This window comes from Alexandromys fortis, unplaced genomic scaffold (assembly GCF_014885135.2).
Source record: "Alexandromys fortis isolate MF-2015 unplaced genomic scaffold, M_Fortis_MF-2015_v1.1 scaffold_47, whole genome shotgun sequence".
NCBI classification, from domain to species: Eukaryota; Metazoa; Chordata; class Mammalia; order Rodentia; family Cricetidae; genus Alexandromys; species Alexandromys fortis.
Genome location: NW_026067957.1, coordinates 8733041 through 8758554, shown reverse-complemented (window position 1 = coordinate 8758554; position 25514 = coordinate 8733041). Strand labels below are relative to the sequence as shown.

The window sequence follows — 25514 nt, the reverse complement described above, 5'->3', positions numbered from 1 at the left end:
GGCTGTAACATTGTAGAGTGAAGATGCCAAACCCTGGACTAATAAACCAAAAATTGAGTCAGGAAGCTCCATTTTTACTAATAGTTCTGAAACTCTAGGATATAAAAGGGCTACACTTTAATTTTTGCCAACTTTGCTATTACTGTTGAAGAAATTAAGTACAAAGTTCTTTGTTCAGATGTTATAGTATTATATTGTTGCATAAATCTTTCTTTTTCTAACTCTATTTCCCATTATAAAATTTGATATTGTAGTCTATATTGGAATAATGCAAAATGATCTTCCACTTGCTTTGACCATTTATTCATCAGGTGTATATTGAATTCTATCAGGTGCCAAAGGTCTGGTGTTTGATTTTATCAGCAAAATCAAAGAATAAAAATTTCTGTCCTTATCTTATAGTCAGTGAAATAATGAAGAAGAAGATGATGATCTACAGTATGGTAGAAGGACATGAGGATTCATTTTATAGAAAGAGTTAAGATTCAAATGTGTGGGGAAAAGAGAAAAGAGATACAATTTAAGTAGTGTGGAAGCAGTCATTTTCTATGTAAGGGTGACATTGAACACAGGCTTGAAGGTGATACTAAAACCCCACCATTTAGGTAATTTTGAGACAATTTTAAGCATACTTGAAGCTTATTTGTTCTGCATGTTGCTAGCTGACAGGAGGTGGAAGACGGGAAGAAAGTCAAAGATTCTTCTTGATGTCCCTGTCTCATTTGCTGGAAATGGCATTTCTACACTGCTTCTTCCCTGCCTCGCTGGAATAAATGGCTTTCAAAGCTCCGGTTTTGGTCCAGCAGTGACAAGAATGTGGTTTACTTTGAGAATTTGCTCTTGAGAGCCTTACAGCAACATAGCACACAATGTTATATCCTTTATGGGTTCTTAGATGTACGGAAGTTTACACGCTGCCCTTGAGGTTGGCTCTTATGTGAGTCAGGCAACAGGCCAGCCATGCCTTTCTCTCCGTTACAGATTCAGATGAGAAAGTGGCTTGTTTTCTGGTCAGTCTTCATCAATCTTAGCACAACTTAAAATAGAACTACCTCTTTCTTCCAGGTTGTGTTCCTGGCTTCTGCATATGCAAGTCCCCAGCTCGGCAACGAGAGCTGCGCTGCTGTGGCTGCTGTGACACATTACCTGTATCTATGCCAGTTCACCTGGATGCTCATTCAGGTTGGTTGCTCATTCACTCCCCACCGCTGCCTCCAATGATTCTGGATCCCGAGGCAGCCTTAGTGCCGGGTGTTCTCCATACTGAAGGAGAAATAATCCCAATATAGCCATCATACCTTTCCCAGGGTGTAAATGCAAGAATGTGTAGTAACTTTGCTGCACCAAAGAGCACAGTTAGGAAAAACGACACAAATCTAGCATGACTGAAATCAAAGGAGTGTAGAAGAAGAAACTTGGAATATGGGCCCTATAGAATAATCCCTTTGAACTGTATTCTCTGGATCATCATAGAAGTTGTTGAAGAAGTTGTTGATTAGATTTCGGTTTTAGGAAGATACTCCTGCTTGTGGTTAACTGGAGGTAGGAAAGAGTGACTGGGAATACCAGTTACTAGTGTTAACTGTACCATAAGATGGTGGGACATTCCTACCAAATAGAGAAGTGTCAGGAGAAACAAAGTGAACAACTCTGGGTATTTCTTTTCATTAATGCAGAATTTGGGGTATAGATTCGTTGTCAGGAATGCAGGAGCTGGCAGTCCCTGAATTCTCCATATCTGGTGTGAGTATCTGATGAAGAATGGCTACTGTGCTGAGGAAGAGCAGTGGGGAGGCAAAAGAGTTTCCAGTGATCAGCAGCAGTAGATGTGGCAGCGATGCAGAGAGGGACAGATAGGCATGCTATGCAGAGTGAGGTTGTGTTGAAGGAGCTGCAGACAGGCCTGCTTTTCGTCCTGCCTGGCACCCCGCACAGCTAGTATTATACCCGAAATAACAACACACAAATTGTATTCATTTAAACACTGCTTGGCCCACTAGTTCTAGCCTCTAACTGGCTAATTCTCATATTTTGACTAACCCATTTCTAATAATCTGTGTAGCACCAGTCTAACAGGGAAAGATTCATCATGTCTGTCCTGGTGGCTTACTCCATCACATCTGCCCTGGAGAGGAGAGGCATGGCATCTGAGCTCACTTCCTCTTCCTCCTAGCATTCTGTTCTGTTTACTCCACCCACCTATGTTCTAACCTATCGGGCCAAGCAGTTTCTTTATTAATTAACCAATGACCTTCCTCCATGAAGGGTGGATATTTATTAAGTGGGTTATGAAAGGAAAGGGGGAGAAGGAGAAGAGCAGAGAGGGAGAGAGAGGGAGAGAGAGAGAGAGAGAGAGAGAGAGAGAGAGAGAGAGAGAGAAGGGAGATTCTTGAATAGGCCGCTGGCCTTGCCCCTCTCTGCACATCTCAATCCAATTATTTCCTCTCTCCAAGGTATGCTTCTGAATCTGCAGATGGGGATGATAATTTCTTACTCGTAGAATTACTGCTTTATAGATCTTTCAGAACCTCAAATCTGGAAAATGTCATTATCTCTAACATCTCTGTCAACTGATTTAAAAATAAATCTAAGCCATAAACAAAGCTGAAATAGCTCCTTATTAGAATAAATTTATTAGATCTCCTGATTGCAAGATTACTTTAGGATTTGATTTAAGCTGGAGGTTTTGGTAAATGACTGTGCAGGTGGGTTATCTATTGGCCTGGACTGAGTCTGCAGTGGTTTCCTGAAGGCCTTTGTCCCTGTCCCTGACATATTCTGAGTTTCTGATTAATGATGGAGATGAAAACACAGGAAACTTCTTATCAGGTCTGAAGGTATTCAGAGATAACAGGATAGTCACAGCAGGAAGCCTTTAGTGTAAGTCTCCCTGTAGAATCAATATGAGAACCGGTACTTATACATTGCATAATAAAAGGACAGTGTCACTGATGAAATATAATATAAATGCCAGAGATTTCACTCTAACATAAACTCAGTGACAATGTGGCATGTGACCAGAGTACCACAGAGACCTAGGTTACATGAGTAACAGTATGAAAGCAACCGTGAGTGCTGTGTAGTCATCCTAGGGACACAGACCATGTTCACAGTTCACGTTATAGCTTGTGAGGAATCAGAAGGTTTTTTTTTGGAAAGGGTTTGGGAAGATGCCTCTGAAAGAAAGCATCCTGCAGGAGAAAAAACCTGGACCAGGTTCTGCATTTGGCAGAACCAGAGCAAAAACTATTAAAAATAAAAATGTCATTCAGGTTAAGAGCATTCACAGCCAGTAATACTCTTGGAGCTGAAGAGACTATTTTGGAAGCACAGTGAATCAAATAGTGAGTCATATTCAAATAGAGAAATGACTTTCGCATGTATTTCACGTAGAATCCCTGTTTCCGGGGAATTAAACCCGAGGCTATATAAGATTTAACCAAAGTTAATGGAAATCTGTTTTTTCCTTGCCTGAATTTCTGGTCAGCAAGGGAATGTGGTTGTGGCTGATGCATATTTAGTAGATTATCTGTGTTTCTGTGTGGCTCACGGTTTAGAGAAGCGGTTGCGGGTGGCAGTGAAGTATAATGCATTTCAGATGGTGCACTACGCATCCTGCATGGTTTGTGGTGTGACCACAAGGGAAAATCCATTAACTTCTGAATTGTAGGTAGGTTACTTTTAATAACTTGTTTTATGGTCAGATGTCATTTTGCCAATCTGTACTTTCCATTTATAAAATGCTGTGCCTGAAACTCATTTTAAAGATCTAAGTCAGTCTTAAAAATCACGATGCAGTAAGATGGGCTAGTATTCGTCCAATCCTGTGAGGCAAATTTGATTAAAAAGTTGAACACGAGCACATACATGGTGTGCAGACATGCATGCAGGCAAAACATTGACACATATAAAATGAAATAAATGAAAAATTTAAAAAGTCTTGAATGAATGTTAGCACTCTGAAAATTTTTCTTCCTGTTCTTTTTTTTTTTTTTTTTACCATCACAGGAGGGAATCAGATGCTATATATGGGTTACGTGATGATAATGAGTTCATTATTAATCTTTAGTCACAAAGTTAAAAGCACCAGATTTATCAGATTGGGTTCGAGAGTTGGCTCAATGGGCAAAATGCTTGCTGTCAAGACTGAGCCTGAGTTCAAGCACTGAACCCACATGTTAAAAGGAAGAAATCGCTTCTAAGTGCTTCTCTGACCTCAACACATGTATACCCTCGCAATACACTCATTAGGACACACATAAATAGAGATAATAAAAAATGCCCTTAAAAAAAAAACATTTTAAAATAGCAGACTTGTGGGTATTTTGTTTGGGCCACATTTTCAATGTCAGGATATGCATTTGTAAATGGTCGCACTTTACTTTTCTGTCATGTGTTTTCAACACCCGATGGTAAAGTTAGATTACATTTGGACTGCCTGGAGGAACCTCTCATTGATAAACAAGTTATATAACATCTCTGAGCCTATCTTGCAAATCAGGTTACAGTTTCACCACCTTTGAAAACTGTGAAAATACGAAACTAACTAATCCATACAGAAAGTTGGCCCTGTGCCTGGCTCAGGGTGTACACAGTGCACATTCCCTTCTGGGGCTGCAGAGGCTAATGTGTGACTAAAATAGCAGAGATGTTGAATGTTCTACTATTGCAGTGTAATTAATATCTTTCGTCGAATGGGGGATATGTTTGCTTCGTGGGAATAGGCTGATTTTAGGAGAGGCACACACCAGCCACAAAGCCTTAGCAAGGCTATTCTCTGATCTCTAGATCAAATGCCTATTCAGCCCTGCCTCTCCCACCAACAACCTTACTCCCTTCCTCAGGCTTGGCTTTCTCTTGCTGGGGAGTCACACAGCATGGTGGGAATATAACAATAGTGAAGTTTGCTTATTTGGTTTTGAAACAAACAGCTCACCAATTCCGTATTGGGCTGAGGATGATTGTCCTGCCCTTCTGTTTGTTCTTCGTGTAAGATCACTCAGTGTGAACATTGAAATCATTTCCCACTTCCTTAAGACGCCAGGGTCATGTTTACACTAAGTTAGATCGACAGCGAGAATTTCAAATGTTGGAATGCCTTTCCTCTATGCTGCTGACTAGTTGTTTGGATTTTCTTTCATTTTGGAGGTAACATATACTAATACTACAAAGTAAAAACACGTCACAGTGATGTCAAATCAATTGTACATCTTCCTTGCTATTTTGTATGTTTGACATTTTTGCTTTATCCCCAATGCCATGCTCAAAGGTAAACAGTTCTAATGGTTTCCTGTGTATGCCTCCACAAATACCCCATGAGTAGACAAATATTTATAAATCTATAAACAAGCACACATGTGTATCCTTGTGATTGTATATACTTTTTATGTGAATGTATATATATTTATGTTTGGGAATCTTTACTTTTACAGTGTTTATCTCTACTCTCTTCTATGCTATAATATAGCTATTTTGTAATTTATTTTGTAGTCTCTAATTAATTCTGGTTAATGGTAGTTCTTTGTATTATAAACAATAGTTGTTTGCTTAGAGAGTATCCATAGAATTGCTAAATGTTATGTTTTTATTATGTATGGTCACATAAGACATGCTTCCAATTGGATTACCAGATCATGGGTTAACTGAAGAACTATAATATAAACTGTGATTGTTTGCAATATCCACATACAGTAGAGGTAAATGTAACTTTGCTTTTGTATTCATTTGGCTCAGTTTTATGACCATCATGTCACCATGTTAAATCACTGTAGAGCAACCTGCTTCCCTCACAGAGGACAGAAGAGTCTTGCATTGTCTCTACAATCTCATTCTCTCATTCCTAAGGTCACAGCTTATTCAAACATAAGGTTTTAATTAGAAAGTAAAGCTTCTTTGATGAATGCATTCTTAAATTGGTAGAATAGTCTAGAAATCACTATGCTTGAACATTTATATCTTCTGCCTTAACTTCTCCATGTAGCCTGACAATGGAGAAACAAACATACAGGATCTTAATTCCTTAGTAGCAAGGGTTGGAGCATGGCAACAGGAAGAGGAATGCTAAAATTAGCCATGCTTTTCCTTTGTCATTGATTTAATTTGACAGAACTTCAAAAGTATTGAAGACAACAGACTGATAATTACCAAGATAAAAATGACATACCCAGGAAATACTGAATTATCAAGCCTCCAATAGCCTTGCAATTCTTTTAATGCAATAAGTAATTTTAAAAAAGGGAAGGAGAAGGACATGTGGGAACATTTCTTAGATTTGCATCTAAAATGAATGATTAAGAACACGTGGTGGTGGGTAGAATTAGTAGCTTGTGTGACTGGAGATTACATGTAATGCTATACATCAGTTCAGTGATTCTAGTGAAATTATTAATAACCAAGTATTATACACAGCCTGGATAAAAACTTTGTTCATATAAAATTTATAGAGTTCAGATAGCCTATTTAGCCTAAAATAAATGACATGTCTCCTTTATACTTTTCTAACATACTAATGGTTATATGAAGATATAGTAACGAACTAATGAATTTGTGTTTATAGAATATATAAAACCATAATTCTGACCTATGATACCTAAAGCAATGTTTTTGATTTTTTTGTGTAGATACTTCTCTGTGTATTAATGTAACCAATATGCTTATAGATACAGTCCTTAATTTATTCTTATGTATATTCAGTCTAAAAAAATCTTATTTGGGTATTTTAGTTAGTTTTTTTTTTTTTTTTTGTACTTTAAATGGAATCGATTAAAAGTTTCTCAGTCCCAGTTACTAATTCTGGGAATGTAGTTCTTATGTGAGAAGGTGAAGACAGAGAGAGACAAAGAGAGGAGAGACAGAGAGGACTCAAATAATACAGCACACAATTACTTGGATTAAATTAGATTGATGTATATTGTTAACTCATGAGGTCTATATTTGTTTTTTTATAAATATTGGTTAAACTCATGTTTTGCATTTAATATTTTAATGTTTTCACTAGTTAACTTGTGTTCCTCTTAATAGGAGGTTTGATGAAGTAAAATCAAGTCTTTTCAAGTTTCTTCCAAACAAAGGTTTTAAAGTATGCACCTACATGCACATGCATGTATGCACAATGCACGCACACACATGCACACACATATTAACATATGTGGGAGGAAATTTCAGTTCATAAAATGGTTAATAAACTCAATTAAAATGGTGCAAAAATATGTTCATTTTCACTTATTTGATTTTCTCAAAGATTACAAGCAATACATTTAACCAGATATTATAAAATCTGGTTTTGTATACAAGATAAACAAAAATTAATCTGCCACAGCTCCTAGTTAGGCTTCATCGATTTATGTACAAATAACCCTTCTCATTCTTTACTAAATGTTACCATAAAAATATGGACAGAGAACAAACATATCTATATTTTCTTTTTCTTGGAGCATGGATCTATACTCACATGTGTTTGTTGGTTATGGAAAGATAAGAATATAAGGTTTTAGCTGGGTAGTGGTTGCCCATGCCTTTAATTCCAGCACTCAGGAGGCAGAGGCAGGCAGATCTCGGAATTTGAGGCTAGCCTGGTCCATAAGAACTAATTCTAGGACTACCTCCAAAGCTACAAAGAAACCCTTTCTTGAAAAAATCAAAAAAGAAAAGAAAACAAGAAAGAAAAAGAAAAAATAAGGGTCTTATGCACAAGATGCTAATATCAGTGTTTATATGAACTTCTAAGTAAATAAATCTTAAATATAATTAGTCTTGGATTATTTGTTTATTTAATGTAAGATCCCATATACCTCAGGCTACCCGAAAACAGGCTATACAGCTGAGGGTAACCTTGAATTCCTGATTCTTCTGCTTCCAGAGTAGTACTGAGTACTGAGGTTAGAAGCATGTGCCACTGTATGTGACTTCAATACTCTACATCATATTACAAACTAGGAGCATGTGACTTCAACACTCTACATTATATTACAAACGAGGAGTCACCACATGTGACTTCAACAGTCTACATCATATTACAGAAGAGAAGCTGTGAGTTTAAGGACAGGAAGATGGTTAAATTCTCAGTCTATCTTTAAGCTTCAAGAATGGCGCGCATGCACACACGCGCACACACACAGTTACTTTAGAAGACGTAGTAAACTTAGGTAAACTGATGGAAACAGTACCGAATCATGAGAGTGGTAAGTAGATAAAAGCACTCACTCAGCTGAAACTGTGAGTGCAGTTTGTCTGTCCAGCCTTCCCTACGAACACTTTCTCTCCAGACGTTGCTGTAGCACAGCTGCTGCTGGTCAGTTTTCATGGAAAGCTTAGGTGATCATGGGATTGCAAGGTGATTCAATGAAGAGATTGGTCCAGATGAATCCAGGTTTCTATCCAAACCAGCTGTGACCAGCTGAACAGGGTCACATGGCACATGGAGCTTCTAGGCCAGTACTGTGTATGGCTGGGGGAGATGAGAGACAGGGCTTAGGAAAGGAAGTTCATGTCCTAGGTATGCATCTCAAAATATGCCTACCTGAATATATTAAAATAAAACTTAAGGTCAAGTGTGACTCTAATGTCATGCTTTTAATATTAGTACTTGGGAGGTGGAGGCAGGAGGATGAGGAATCCATGACTAATTTTGGTTGTATATAAAGAAAAAGAGGTAGGAGGAAAGAAAGAAAGAGTAAAGAAAGAAAGAAAGAAAGAAAGAAAGAAAGAAAGAAAGAAAGAAAGAAAGAAAGAAAGAAAGGACAAAAATTCAGGAAAACTGAATGAGACAGAGAAAATCTTACACATGGACCACATGGTTGTCAAGAATAATTAAAATATTTTAAAATACTGTTTCCAATCTATATGGTGAAAAATGATATATAATGTAATGCTTTCTTCATAGTATATTTCAGTGATTGGATCTTGTTAGGAAAGTATTTACATTTTTTCAGACTGACAGAAGTTTATGACACGGAGCTAGCTTTCCTGAATCAAGTCATTGAGAATCCAGTGACACTGTGAAGTCCTGCACGGAGGAACCTAGAAAACAATTCTCTCAACTTCTCACCTCCTCTTAACTAAGACTGTGGCTGAGATGTTCCTGGAAGGCTCAGCTATCCTCCGTGAGAAATTACTATCTCTGTGAAAGCAGACATCAGAGAAAACCCCAAGCCTTACCAAGCTGAATGAATGGAGATCTCACTCACTACATCCCTCCATCTGGACACCTGCCCCTTCTGCAGTGCATGCAGGTTGGCCCACTGTGCAGATGCACATAGGCACATCCTGTATTAGAGTGTATATTGCACAACTGTTGCATCTGGAGTGACCTTCAGCTTGGGTGACTTTTTGTCCTCTAATAACCAGCATTGGCTACCTCAGCATCCTGTACACAGCAGTTGCTGGTTTGAGTCTACACCCTATGCTAAGTGTAGAGGGAAGAGTGCAGAGAGGATGGGGGTAACACAACAAGCTTTGGCCTTCATCACTTTTAAATAGAAGTTAGAACAAATTTGCATAAGCAACAATTCAAAACATGCTTTATAATTGCATTTATATGCAGATGTGCATAAAGATAAGGAAATAAACTCAAAGACAAAAATCTCCAAGGAACCAAATATTTTTATTCTTCTCAAGTTTAGCCCAGTATAATTCCTCAAGACAGAAATGGTGCAGATAGGATCTTGCTCAGAAGCCTCAGTAAACAGCATCTAAAAGCCTCACGCAGCATGAGACACACTTGTTTTCCACCCGAAAGGGCATTCTGAGTTTGGGGCATGAGTTATTTATGCTCGTCCTCATCCTTCTAGGAGACTTGAGAAACTGTGACATTTTCCGGTGGGAACCATGTGTGTGCCCAGTGGCTTGCAGCACCAGCCCTCACTGCTTCTTTCTAATAGCATGGTAGTGAAGCAGAGCGTACAGATGCTGTCCCTTCCAGAGCTGGTCCTCCTCAGGAACATGTGTGTGAAGCACTCCACATGTTGACTTGAGGAGGGTGACTTTTGCAGGAAGGAGATATAATGGGGTGCTGTGACAGCCATTGTCATTGCTGTACTTAGTAATAGCTAAGTAAGGCAATCGAGGAAAGAAAATGATAGAAGACAGAATAGGTAACTTCTAGATCTGGCCTTGACACAGCTTGATAGGGTGCTTGGGGACAATGACAACATTTATGTGCTTTATTTTCCGCATTCCATTGGTCTAATCTGTCCCTATGTCCTCCTAACTCAGGGCACGTGCCTCTTGTGTACTTTTATCCTAAGAACTAGAAGATATGTGATGTGGTTTTAATATAAAATAAATGTTTCTCTTACTCATTTGGTGCCCTCTTGTCAGAATCTATGATTCAGAATAGTAAATCACATCCCACCCTTTCTGCGATGCATCCTCAGTGGCTAGCCTGACCTCTGATATTCACTATGTTGTTGGAAAACATGAGTCAAGTAAATGAACAAGAAAGTACAAACAGACTGCGATCTTTCTTGATTTTTCTCCATTCATAGTCACACTGTGTTACTGATTCAGTAGTCCTGCGTGCACACACTGCTGAGATGGAGCCTGGCTCTCCCCTTTATTAGGCGCTCATGTATAAAAGCTGTCAAAATCTCTGAAAGTTCAGAGGCATTATTTCTTCATCCTCATCATGAATTTGTTCCTATGGGAAGTGGTTTGGGTGACAGACAATGTTTGTTTTTTCAGAGGCATGTTTACAGACACTCAGAAGATCATGACAAAGTTTAAGGCAGAACAGAGTAGGGAAAAGAAAAGGGCCGTTAGATTAAATATTTTCTCATGTTCCCAGAGTTTCTAAAAATGCCCCAGATTTCTTGAATATCTGAAATAAAGGAATATTGTAACTTAAAAATAATCCAACTTAAACTGTTTTTATGAAGCTGGTCTTCCCCTTCATTGCTAGTGACCCTGTGTGTCTACACCAGCAGAGCTGTGTCTTGTGCCACTAACCCCAAGCCTGCTCGTATCGCTTCCTTCCCTAGTCTGTGAACTTCTGGTACGTGCTGGTGATTAGTGATGAACACACCGAGAGGCGATACCTGCTCTTTTGCCTTCTGAGCTGGGGCCTTCCGTCTTTTGTGGTGATTCTCCTCATAGTTATTCTGAGAGGAGTCTATCATTGGGACTTGCCGCAGATCTATGGACTCATCCACGGTGACTTGTGAGTACACCCGAGCAGCACGCTGCTGCCTTGGGCTTTTGGTTCTTTCCCTGGTAGCTGTACTGGTAGAGAGGGATATGGCTGAAAGAGGGGTGTAAGTGCAGGGATTTCACACCTGTGCTTTCCTGCTCTCTTTCTGAAGCTTTCCTTTGTCATTCATTCCTTTAAAAATGAAATCGTTGCCTTTGGTTTAGCAGTTTCCTCTGGTGAGAGGTATTAAGTAGCCAAAAGTAGATTATATCTTAGTGTAACAGTTTACCCAAACTAGACAAATAGTAAGAGATGACAAATCAAATCACCACGAACATTTTGATAATGAATCAATGGAAAATTCTGGTATCAACCTCACATGTCAAGGATAAAGCCCATTTAGTTTTTTCTCAAATGGAGTTTTCCCCTTTTTTTGAAGTGTTTACCATACCATCTTGGTGTCTCCATCTTCAGGTAACAGGTTTGAGCTTTCAACTGCAGAGAACACAATGCACGTTTAAATTTTATAATAAGAAATTTGCAATTGTAATTTCTTGAATCAAGTATCTACCAGACTCAGAAAGAAACTATGCAAAGATGTTAATCTTCAAGCTAAAAATCTTATCTGGATTTACTGAAAACAAAAATAAATCTGTTTGCTTAAAACAAAAATAAAGCTGGCATGAGTTCACAAAGGGTCTGTAAGTTGCCACAATAAACTGTAGAAACGCTGCATTTAAAGTTTATATTTTATATTATTTGGAAATATTTTCTGTTCTTTTATTGTTTTTCTAACTTTTTCAGTGGTCTGATGTTTATTGTTGATTAGACAAATTTGAAAGGAATAGGGGTGAAATTCAATGGTGCTTTATAAGGACAAATCAAAGTTTTCTCTGTGGGGAAAAAAAGATTAAAAGTGTCCTGAGTTTTATTTCTGGTTTGAGTCTTGATCTAGGATTCATATTCTTTCTAGCTTCTTTGGTACATTTGGGGAAGTCTGCTGCCTTTGTGTGTGGAGTAATGTTATGTACAGATTTGTCTATATTTCTTTAAAACACTAAAACACCAATCAGCACATGAGCATATATTAAATAAAGAATGGTGTGGTGCATCATAGGCTCCAACAAAAACAGGAAACATGGAGGGGTTGGGAGGTGAGACAGCTGGGGTGAGTGTACATCCAGGGAACAGTTACTCTTTCATGGCTAGTGCCAAGCCCTACACCCAACCCCAACTCTCTCTGCCCTTCGCATTAAAGACATTGAATAAGAACAAAAGTATAGCTTGGGGAATAGAGGAGAATGGCAGTTACGTCCCTGTCCCAATCTGTTGTCTTCCTGTGGGACATCTTCAACAGGAGCAGAAGAGACAGTAAGGACAACCTTAAAAGTCTGCTTGCAATTCTGACTCCACTCCTGTGAACTGGGGAGAGAAGGCTTTTAAAACCGATTTCACTGTTTGTGTTGGAACCAGCCTTCTGGTTGCTAGCTTCACTTACTTCCTTAAATCTTGCAGACTTCTCTCGAAACAGCTTGTTGACTCTTTCCAGTACTAATCTCCCAAGCACATATTGATTGAAGAGCTGAGAGCATGGAAGAATGGATGGATGGACTTTGTCTCTTGTTTGTGCCTCAACAGAAAGAAGGGATTCTCATTTATAACACAGACCTACTATTCAAGGAATCCTAAAGCAATAACACAATCACATTTTCTCAGCACAATAAACTGGTGTACTCATGCATGGTTTTCAAGTCCATTGGAGTTGTTAAAAAAAAACAATAAAAATTATGCTGTTGCATATTTTCAAGAGGAAGAGAGAGTAGTGGGGACCATCAGCCCATTGATGCCTAAATACCAGAGACATTGTCAACAAGGAGAGGATTTATAAAAAAACATGGCCCCAATGAGATCTTTACTAGACATTCTTGTTTACACTTTGTGATCTTAAAGTCAAATACCTCTACACACACACAAACAGGCAGAGAGAGACTTGCACACACACACACACACATGTATGCAAGCATGTATAGACATACAAATATACACACATGCATGACTTGTTTCTGAATCTTGTATTTTACTTCTTTGAAGATAACTCATCTCCGTTATTAGCAAGCCATAAAACAAAAACCTTTATGATTATCAAGCTTAACCAGCTTCCATACTCTAATGAAAATGAGAAAAAAGTAAAATTCTAAAAGAAATCACCTACTTGCAAGCTTATGAGAAAGATATCACCCATTTGTCATAAGTTTCTGTGAAATTATCAGTTACTTTGTACATATGAAGATGTTTGAAAAATGGAACACTATATATGTAGAAGTCATTGCAAGGTCATCGTTGCTTCTAAACAGTTAAATAGGTAATAAGTACTTGTTATTGATGTACACACATGTGTTCTATACATTCACAACCATGACATAATGTGGTGACATACTTGGCCAGTGGCAAATAATATGACATGTGTTCAAATGCACAGGCACACACTGGCTTGCTATTTATATTCATGATCATTTTGTCTTCTTATTGGGTCAAGAAGAACCTCTCATATTGATTACTTTAGGGCATATTTTTTGTTTTTGTAAACTCTAGAAGATGGCAATCAATGTCATTTCAAAAGAAGAATATACATTATCTTGCTATTAAATTTTGAAATGCTAGTTAATTTTTCAAGTTTCTGCATCATCCTTTGTTGAACACAAATAAATCATGAGTAAAGAGCTGGTGGCTGGTGGCAACTCCTTTCTTATGTGAACTCTTTGGCAAGACGGGGCTTCTTTAGGTGTGGTTTTAATAATTCATTACATATCTTCCCAGCCTTGATGAATGGGAGCCCACGAGAAGCTCTCTTACTGCTTTTTAGAGGATTGTCACAGAGGTAAGAGCTACACAAGAACATCCAAATGAACAGACTCTCAAAATGCTTATCTTCTCAAACTTAAAGAAGAGTGATGTCTTAGAGCAGCTAAGCTGTAGTAAGTGAACAGTACACTAACTTATATCTGGCTTTAATGCCATAGATTAGTAGATTCAAAGTGACTAATCTTATAATTCCTTTTCTCCCTAATTCTCATACAACTTTCTTCCTTGTTATCCAAGGAACTCAAATTGCAAATAACTCTGCTTTTCAATAGAACTTCAGTCTCAACATAAGGGCATTAAATCTCTGGAAACCTGCATAGCCATGTCACAACATGCCTTCTTGAGGTCCCATGGTGGAAACTGTGGTTGTGTGATATGCACGGTAGTTACCCACTGACTGGTGATGGCTTGGCAGTTATACATGTCTTTCTTGCTTGCAAGGGGATTTTTGTAATTAAATCTTTAATGCTTTTGTATGTGAAAGCTGCTGATTTTCTAAGATTTTGTTGAAATGAAGGTGTATTGATTTTATAAAATGGGAGGTATGAGGTTGTGTCTTCCTCAGAATGTTGGAAGACAGTGCTCATGGAACCATCCACAACTTTCTTAGCAGGAAGGCTTTTAATTAAAGTTGCATTTTCTTTAAAATATCTCACTATTTATATTTTCTATTTCTAATGTTTTTTAGAATTTTATAAATTGTCATATTTCTATGAATTTTCCATCTCATTTAGCTAATGTTTATAAGCTCCCGGCAATCCATCCTTTCCATTTTTGATATTGATAGGTAGTGTATATATCTGTGTAGTAATGTATTGGTTAATAGCACACATTGATTAAGGATAGCCCAAACCAAATTTTTTACTAAATAATTTATATGATTCAGAAGTTATGTTTTAATGAAGGATAATACAGTGAATAACTGAAAATATAATGTTCTCTAACTATGTTTGTCTTCATATCTTCAGAAGCATTATTAACTGCTATTGTGATTACTATCTTTTTCTATGATAACCTCCTGTGGTTGGCCTTTTTGTTTTAGCCTGAAACTAATGCCTGTATATCATATAATCAGGCATATTATAAATGTATCTTTCAGAATGATATAAAGCTATACAATATCTAGAATTAAAAAATAATGAATCCTTAGAAACACACGCATAAAACAAACAAACAAACAAAAAGAAATATAAATCTATGTGGAATTTTTTTCAATTCATATCAACAAGAAAGCAATAAGAGCAAATGTCGCTGAGGCTGTGAGAGAATAAAAAGGAACACTATTGTATTGCCAGTAGAAATATGAATTAGTTCAGTAACCATGAATGTTAGCTTGGAGGTGCCTCAAAACCTAAGAGCAGAAGTCCCATGTGATCCAGTTATGCCAGTCCTGTGGCTCTCCCAGAAGTTCATGTCAGATGAAGAGGCAATGAATGGCATGACTGTAGTATTGCTGCAGTCTTCACAGCGGCATGTCATAGAATGGCATGCCTGTAGGACTGCTTCAGCGTGTGCAGCAGCCACGTCTAGAATGGCATGCCTGTAGTATTGCTGCAGTCTTCACAGCGGCATGTCATAGAATCGCCCCCAAGTTCCTCTCAGCAAATGAAGAGATGAAGCAAATGTGCTATACAGAAAAAATAGAACATTACTCATCTCAAAAGAATGAGTCATGTCATTTCCAGAAAAATGTGTAGGATTAGAGATTGTCATCTTCAGTGAAAGCCTGACGCAGACAGGCAGTAGTCATGTGTTTGCTCTCATAGTAGAGACTGGTGGTGAGGGGATCATAAAGTAGAGTGCAAACCACCGGAAAAGCAAAAAAGGTTGAAGAGAAGGGGTGGCAGGTATGTGAGAGAGTTGGGTAAAATATGATGGAAATATGCCATATCTATCTGCAGAAAGGACATACTGAAACCCATTACTCTGTACAATTAATATATATATATATATATATATATCAGTAAGACGTCACCCTCAAGAGGCTTTGAACATCCTTGAGAGGTGTTCTGATGAAGATCCTCTATCCTGCAAGCACCCAGCCTTTGAATCTGAAGCCATGTCTCTTCTTGCCCACATCCTACAGAGGTGAACCATTTCCCAGTCTAACTATTGATTCTTAACCTTCTCCTAATGCATGTCTGATCTTAGTCATCTCCTATTTTACTTCCACTGCTCTTCTGCTACCTCTCTTATATTTGGGGAGGGGGGTTGCCTGATCACTGTTGTTCTTTGGCCTCTTTTTTTATCTTTGGGGTGGTGGGTTGTCTGGTGCACTTCTTGACTCATAATGGCTTCATATTGTAATATTCTGCCAAATTGTTGGTGTTTTAGTTCTAGTTGCTCTTCGTAACTTCCAGGTCATGGTTCAGCAGGTCCCACTGCTCAGCACTGCTGCTGACCTGCTTCCCAGATTGGTCCTCCAAGACACCCCCTTCCTTGCCCTTTGTGGATGAACTTCTTCATGTGTGTTACAGTATCTAATGTTTACATTGTTTATAACTCAGCTTATTTTCCTTCACTTAGTACATCCTTATTTTTCTCCAGAGTAACAACTTATGTATCAATTTAGTGAGTAGCTATTTTCAGAGTGACACATACCTCTGATGGTGTTTCATGAATCTTTTGACTGTGTCAATGATGCTATACAAAAAAAATGCTTATTTGTATCAGTTTTGTAACTTGACATTCAGCCTGAGCATCACTAACTAATCACAGATATATAACGATTTAATAAACTTATGAATGATATAGCATTTAACTTATCCTTGAGTGGAGTAGATTAACTAAGAAAAAGAAACTATTTAACAGCCCAGTATATAAATTTATAAAGTGAAAATACAAAATTTCAGGAAAAGCTTTCATGATATATATAATGTATGTATGTGTGCGTGTGTGTATGTATGTATAATATATTCCTTTTCTCTGTATGTATTTAATCTTTCTCCACCTTCATCACCCTCTCCCTCATCTTCTATGTACTCTCTCTCTCTCTTGCTCTCCTTCGTTATATTCCATGCCTGATCCAATAATGATTAGTCAAAATATATGTGATATATCTCATAAATAATGCTCATAAAATAATGCTAAACATCTAAACATTTTAAATGCTACAGGAGTCACAAAATCTTGTAAGAAATTAGTCTTTTTGCACACAAAAGATCAAAGTCTAATTTGGCATGACGAATGAATGTGTGGAGCTCATTTACTTTACACAACCTCACTTAGAGATAGGCCTAGAGTCACAAAGTGGAAATGTGCTTCCATAATGTAGAATATCTAAACTATACCTACACTTGATTCTTTGGCATTGCGACAGATGGTCTGTAACTTCTGGGGAATTTCCCTGCTCAAAGTTAATAAAAGAAGCCCCATGTCTTCTGATGAACTAATACTTAGCTCAAATAATAGTGGATGCAAGCAAATCTGCCACTGAATGATGGCCATTGGCTGTCAGTAGCATCTGGAGGGCATCCCTATTGAATAGTTGATGCTGGATGTCTGTCAAAGTCATCAGATATTTTTCTTGGGCTGGCCTTTTGCTTCTGCAGGTAGAAGAAAACATGCAAAATTCAGGACTGAGTCAAAGCCACAAGAAGAATATTGTCTTGAGTGATTAATAATGATTGTTACCAGACAGGATCTATAATCACCTCGGAGGCAAACTTTCACTGTGCCTGTAAGGTGTTGTCTACGTTACATTAACAGAGGAAGAAGGACTCACCATGCATGTAGGAGGCACCATTCTACGGACTGGGGTTCGGAACTGAAACAAAGCAGTGTAAGCATTCATCTGTCTTTGTTTCCTGCCTGTGGACACACTATGACAGGCTTCCCCAAGCCCCTGTCCCCATGAGTGCCCTGCAGTGATCAGCTACACCCTGTGAATCCTACCAAACCCTTCTGCTTTAATGTGCTCCAACAGTATATTTTGTCACAGCAATAGCAAACGCAAGGAATACAATTTCAAAATGAGATTTTGACATTCATCTGGGACCTAACTCACTTGGAAACTTGTGGATACAATGATTGGGAATGAGTTTCAAATTCATGACAATTACTGAAGACAACAGCATCATTTGCCTTGATTTTCTCTTCCATCTTTCTTTTAAAATTTTATTGAGAATTTCATACAATTTATTTTGCTCATATTCACCTCTTACACCAAACTCCTTCCAGATCCACCCCTTCCTCCATATCCACCAAACTTCATGCTCTTGCTATTCAAAACAAACAAAAGCTTCATATTCGCTTCACATGTCTCAGTACACTTAGGTGTGAGCTGGCTTAGAGAGGGAAAAACTGATCTTCTCCCGGCTGCTATCAAAGGCCAGCAGCTCCTCGACTCGACTAGACATGGAATTTCCTGACCACCTCACCCTTTCCATGATTTGGTGTTTCTTTAGATTTGGTTTGGCTTGACCTTGGGAAGGTCTTGTGCATGGTGCCACTGTGAGAGTGAGTTCATAGGTGAGTTCACCTCCTGTATTGTGCCCAGAAAACATTGTTTCCTTACTCACTGCCTCTGACTCTTAGAATCTTTTGGTGTTCTCTTCTGTGTTGACACCTGAGCCTTGACTAGGGGATAGTGTTGAGATGGTCTAAGCATTCCATTTAGGGCTGAACACTACATAATCTTATTCTCTGCACTTGGATCAAGTATGGTTCTTCCTATTAACTGCCAGCTACTGCAAGAAGCTTCTCTGAGAGCGGCGCTTTGGGAAGCACTGGCCTTAGACGGGAACCGAGGACCGGGGTCTGCGGCCCGCCGCTCTCCGGCCGCGTCTCCCAGCCCCAGGGCCACATTCTTGGGGGCTCCTTAGCTTCGGCTGCTGTGTTTNGCATGGTGCTTGGTTAGTGTGCATGAGGTATCCTATATTCAGTTCCTGGCAGTGGCAAAACAGGAAAAACAAAAAACAAACTTTTTTTGAAGACAGTCACTATGTTGCTGAGGCTGGCCTCAAACTCAAGAGAATTGCTGTTCCTGCCTCCCCATGTGCTGGGATTAAAGGTGTGCACCACCATTCCTAGCTTATGTTTTTCCCAGGAAGGCTGAACAGTTTTCAGTATTGTCCTATTAATTACATCAGTAGAACTTTGAAGAAACAGAATCCTGGTTAATGGTGATTCCTGGCTATTAGAATCATATACCAAGTCTTTTTCCCCCTTGGGTGTTTATTTTTGTCAGATTGGCAGTGTCCTAGCAGGTCTTCTAAGGAATACCAGCCCTTTTTTGTTTTCAGTTTAGGGAACAACTAATATTGAATATGAAGGTCAGCCTTGGCCTTCTGAGTAGCTACTGTAGGAAGGTAATGCCCCTTCAGAGCTGATAACATTTTAAGTGATGTCCTTTCCTCTCCAGATTTGCATCCCTGGTTGCCGTCTACATCATGGGGGGTTTCTTATACCAGCGACTGGTGGTGGGAGCCAAGGGAATGGAGCAGTTTCCCCATTTGGCCTTCTGGCAGGACCTTGGCAACCTCGTAGCTGTAAGTAGCAGTTCATTTGGGCTAAGCCTCACATTGGGATGTTCCCTTTGTGGTCCGTGGAGAAAACCAGTTGTCACAGTCTGAGACCATGTGATCGCACTCTAAAACAGATATTCTTTCCTTTGCTTTTCCCTGCAGGATGGTTGTGACTTTGTGTGCCGCTCCAAACCCCGCAACGTGCCTGCTGCCTATCGTGGAGTTGGGGATGACCAGCTGGGGGAAGAGTCGGAAGAAAGGGATGATCATTTGCTACCAATGTGATTGCACTTTTAATGTCCAGCCACCTCTTCAGTCCCCAAACCAAAGCATACACAGCCAGATTTCTCAAGCCGTCTCTTCGCATCTCTCGCCTTGCCATTAAAATTCTTGCCTTCCAGTGGGCTTTTGATTTGACCCTAAACTGCCTCCCTCTGCTCCTGTTGTTTCTCTTCTGCACAAGTACATAGGGTCTTTGGGGAAGAGCAAAGACAGCTAAATGGGCAGGGAGCCACGAGCCCTGTCTGTCTAAACATTTTCACAAGTTGAGACACTGGATTTCTTTAAAAAAGACTGCTTGTAGCTCTGCCGACTTCCTGTTGTTGCTACCCCCATAGCAGTCTCCATGATGGACTGTGTAGAGCTGCTCTGCAGTGCTTACCTGGCTGTAGCCCAAATACTGCCACTTGCTTTAGCCTGCAGCGAGTCACTAAAATGTCCCTTGCGTGGGATTAGGACATGAAAGAAATGTGAAATTTCCCCACTACTGGCTTCTAAGGTGCCGTCACATTGTTCTGGTCTTTCTGTGGCTGGATGGCTACAATTGGGCTCTGGTTGTGGTTAGAAATCCATATGTAGCCCAAGTACGTAATCAGGCAGTCCTATCCTAAAGGAAATAGACCTATGCTATAGAAGCCCTAGAACCTGTGTCCCCTTGTGGTGGGATTGCTTTGCTTTTTTTCCGTTTCTTGCTCATCCCTCTCCACTAGTACTTCCAAACTTGTATTGCACTTTTCTCACTGGTCTGTAGTTTGGCTTTTTATATTTTTCCCAATCTTAAAGAAAGGGAATGGAAGCAGACGTGGACATGGAGGGTTCTGCAGTTCTCTGCTCTGGGTAGGGAACACTGCTGCCCCTGTCCCTCCTGCTGGCTCAGGGAAGTGTCTTACCCATGTACCTATGAGAAAAAGTTTTTAATCCTCTCCCACTTCTGTTTAGGCCATGTGCCCAGAATCACATAGTGAACACCTAGGCTACTAAGTAACAGCTCAGCTCATCTGAAGACAGGAGATGTGGAAAGGCAGGGCTACCTGTTACCTTAGAGAAGGAAACGATACACTCTAACTTCTCAGTACCCTTGCAATGGTAGTGGGCGTTTTGTTTTCTTTCTATATTAGAAAATTAATGTTATTTTTTAAAAAGGCATCTCATTTGTTGTTTGCATCCTTTCCTGGTGATTTAAATGAAAAATAATACACCACATTTTTTATAAAAACATAATAATTAAAAAACATACAAAACAACAACAACAACAAAAAGAAGCTTCTCTGATGTGGACTGAGAGATGCACTGATCTATGGGTATAATTATGTCATTAAGAGCTGTTTGAGCACTGTGTCCATTCAACATTATAATAAAAATAGGTTCTCACCTGCAGCCTGTAACCAGTACAGCCACAAGTTCTTGGTTTCAGTATTTCTTCCTCTTATCAGCCAGAGCCCAACATGTTAATAAATATCAATAATAATAAAAATGATGTGGTAATGGTGATAAATTGTTTTGTACTTTCAAAGTGCTGGTTTTTTTCTCTTTGGTGCCAATTGGCATTCGATAAATATTTATTGAGTTATGGTTATGCTCGAAGTTCCTAGAAACCAAGTTTTATGATCTACTTTAGATTCTCTTAACAAATATTAATTTTTAGCCTACCTGATTTTCCTGCTCCTAAACTGAATTATCTGTCTTATAAATTGTTCAGTCCTCAGAAACAATCTAATTTTTCTAGCTGTATTAGGAAAAATGTTACTAATATAGAGTATACATCTTCATGATATAAATTAGAACTAAGTAGAAGTAATTGTTCTCTGTAGGACATATGATACTTTATGAGAGTATTTTCAATAAATTGATTAAAAGTGAATCATTAAAAAATGCTTATACATGCAGGGAGCTTTGTTTTACCTGATTTCTGAGGATTGAAAGAGCAGGTATCATCTAAGAAAATGAATGCTGTCACCACCTCTTCCTGGATTGCTGGGCTGGGGGTGTACCATCACCCACAAACTCAAGCACAGGCACACACAAACAGGAAGCATTTCCAACCCATTCATCCTAAAATAAAGAGGAATTGTGCCTCCCATCATGCTTTACAGCTTTTTTATGTAGCAGTCAGTAAAACAATCCAAAGGAAACTGTGACTTCCAAGTGCACTCAGTATAAATTAGTTAATGGAGTGTGATTTTAGATACCCCCTGGTACACATTGATAGCTGCTCCCCTATAGAACCGTAGGGATGGGAGCATCTAGCTTGTTTCCCTAAAGATCAGGCACATACTTCAAGCACATCATGTTTCAGACCATGTCAAACACCTGTGGCATCCTGAACTACTTACTTGTAAACATGCTGAGTGTTGGACTTTGTGCAACAGCTGCTCATTTCCTTCTGCTAGTGCTCAACTCTTCCCATACCCAGTCCCACAGTCTCAGCCCCGCAGTCTCAGCAACATCCTGGGCTCTCCAGACTGCTCATCTTTCTCCCCCAGAAACATCCCAGCTGCAATCTGAGTGTATATAACCTGGATCCTGCTCTTTACAAGTGGACCACGGGAACGTTATAAAGTGACACACATATTCTCAGGTCTGTGGAGAGCCTCACACAAGCGTTCACTCATTCACCTCACACAAGCATCCCCTCACTCACTCCACACAAGTGTTCCCTCATTCACTCCACACAGGTGTTCCCTCATTCACCACACAAGCGTCCCCTCGCTCACTCCACACAAGCATTCCCTCATTCATTCCACACGAGTGTTCCCTCATTCAATCCACACAAGCGTTCCCTCATTTTGATTGAAGTTCTTTATGATGTTTTGTGTAATATGAAGGTTGTTGATTCTGTATGCAAATCGTTCACCCTGTACGTTTCTGGTTGGAAGCCTAGTCTTTAATGGCTGAGCCATCTCTGTAGCCTGTTGTTATCCTTTCTGAAGTTATTTTATTTAGTCTGCTTGAGCTCCAGGGGATTTCTAATATTACAACACCATCATCTTGAAATATGCATAAAATTTCCCCTCACCTGTTCTGAGTTGATTTCTTTTACATGATTTCATTGGCATAGCAGCTTTCCTGCCACATTCTGCATTTGGTAAACCATGACTAACATTTTCCACCTTAAATAATATAATTTTATAATATATGCATAGATTGTTCATTTAATGAATATGTCTTCAAGGGGATTAGGATATATAGTAAAAGTGTGTTGTGTCTTATCTAAGTTCACATAGCAGGACTAAAATACAATTCTAATACTTGATGCTTTGTTACATGAATCTATGAGTTAGTCTAGATCTCAGTAAAATAAAGCAAGTAAATAAAGTGGAGAAATGTCTTCTAAGTCTTTATTTTTTGGTGTTTTATGGCTAATGGATATTGAACTTTATGAGAGCGTTTTTGCAAACCTTGAAGTCAGTTGTTTGATTAGTCTCCTTTATATCAATGTGGTCTGTGATAATATTGAATGAAACCACCTAAAATTCCAAAATGCCAAAATTCTTCCTTATAAAATGCTTTTTATAAAACTCAACATGCATTCACAAGACAGTACTGAAGATGGAGGAATTAAGAAAGTTTCTTTTTCCTTAGATCTGTTAGTTACTTTCTTTAGTTTGTAGACTTTTAGGCTAACAAGAATTAAAACGTGGGTGCTGTGCTTCTTGGGTGTTGTGTACTATCTCCTTTAGTGTGGTAGGATTATTTTACTTTATCACTTCTCTTAGTACTTCTACACCTCTATTCTGTAGTCCTTTTGGTCGGTAGCTCTCTTTTGTGAAGCTGCCTTTTTGTTTGTTTGTTTTGCTTCATATAACAGTGCTTTGATTGCTTTATTAAAGTAGTTGAGGTTTTCTTCTTTTGTGTAGAGGATGGCTAGCATTCCTCTTGGGAGTTGCCCTGTGGAGTTCCCCTAAAATGTCCTAGCTCTTCTGTACAGTCCACTCCCTTTAAATTTTCCAAATCAAGTAGAAACAATTTTGTTCATCTGTCTTTAACGAGAAACAAGTCCATTTCATGTAGATGTCCTCTTTTGAGCTGAGAACTGAGAATACCCACCAATTCTTTATGAGAGGATCACAGAATTGAATTTTCCACAAGTGACCTGACTTAGCTAATGTCAGAATAGTATGACAGGCTCCTTGTTAACTGCTGGTAGCTGGAACCATAAATAATGAAGGAACAATTTTTGACAGCTCAAAATTCATCCAGAGTATATTCTTCGCAATCAAGTTTATGTAATTCCAAGGGTTTTTATAGTCTACCTGTGCCCCAGCAGTAGTGTAGTATTACAGTCCCTAGCACAGTGGTTCTCAACCTGTGGGTCAAGACCCATTTGGGGGTAGAATGACCTTTTTACAGAGGTCACATAACAGATATCCTGCACATCAGATAAGTACATTACAACTCACAACGGTAGCAAAATTACAGTTATGAAGAGCAACAAAAAATATTATGGTTGGGAGTTACCAAAACATGAAAAACTGTATTAAAAGGTTGCAGTATTAGGAAGTTGAGAACTACTCTGTTAGCAAGATACTGCAGTTAATCAAAGTTGCCATGAGAAGACAAATGTGAGAGTAATTTGTGAATGATTTAACATTCTAAATTAGTATACACACACAAACATACACATATATTCACACACATACACACACATGTATACACACACACATACACACACACACACACACACACATATATATATATACACACACACACACACACATCAGGCAACTAACAGCATAGTTACTAAAAAACTTCTCCTTCACTTTCTTTGCATTAAAAACTTCCTACTTGAAGTTTTTAATGCAAAGAAAGTGAAGGAGAAGCTTTTTAAAAACACACAGTGGTTTTTCAGACCCAGCCGGTCTCGCTGAACATAGCGGACAATGAGGACTACTGAGACCCCAAGAACAATGGCAATGGGTTTTTGATACTACTGCACCTATTGGTTTTGTGGGAGCCTAGGCAGTTTGGATGCTCACCTTACTAGACCTGGATGGAGGTGGGTGGTCCTTGGACTTCCCACAGGGCAGGGAACCCTGATTGCTCTTTGGGCTGACGAGGGAGGGGGACTTGATTGGGGGAGGGGGGGGGAAAGGGGAGGCGGCAGTGGGGAAGAGACAGAAATCTTTAATTAATTAATAAAGAAATAAATAAATTTTAAAAAAATTTTAAAAAAACAGTATTTTTTAAAAACACACAGTCTCAAGTAACCCAAGTTGCCCTGAAACCTACTATTTAGCTGAAAATAGTCTTGAACTCACAGAGCCTCCTGAGTAGACCTCCTGAGTGTTGTGAGTCAAGCATTTGCCACTACTAGCTTCACAGAACACTCTTTCTACAGGATGACAGGCCCACTGATTCCACATATCCTGTATTTTGGTAATACATTCAGCAATCATTCTATCATTCCATCTCAAATCCTGAAGACAGCATCATTAGTAGTATCATTAGTGAAAAGAAATACTTAATCTCTATGACTTCATAATATTTATAATTAGGTTCCCCCTTCTCAAAAATTGACCACCACATACTCAGTAACAAAACAAACCTCAATAAATACAAATGAATTGGAATAATCCCATGTATCTTATTAGGTCACCATGGCTTAAAACTAGAATTCAACAGCAATACTAATTTCAGAAAGCCCACAAACACATGGAAATTAAACAGTGCTCACCTGAATCATCAATGGGTCAAGGAAGAAATAAAGAGATAAATAAAAGACTTCCTAAAATTCAATGAAAATGACCACATAACATACCCAAATTTATGGGACACAATGAAAA

The 25514-nt window shown here is 38.9% G+C and overlaps 1 protein-coding gene and 1 long non-coding RNA gene across 2 annotated transcripts in view; both read left to right on the top strand.

The window, feature by feature from the left end:
- The window catches only part of Adgrv1 (adhesion G protein-coupled receptor V1), a 530822-nt gene that overhangs the window by 341779 nt on the left and 163529 nt on the right, over positions 1-25514 (top strand). The window contains 2 exon segments of the mRNA XM_050152479.1: positions 1066-1182; positions 10977-11155. Coding sequence (XP_050008436.1) covers positions 1066-1182; positions 10977-11155 — 296 coding nt within the window.
- Positions 18838-19876, top strand: LOC126507755 (uncharacterized). The gene is made up of 2 exons (XR_007593628.1): positions 18838-19476; positions 19615-19876. It is a non-coding gene; the product is annotated as an uncharacterized lncRNA (long non-coding RNA).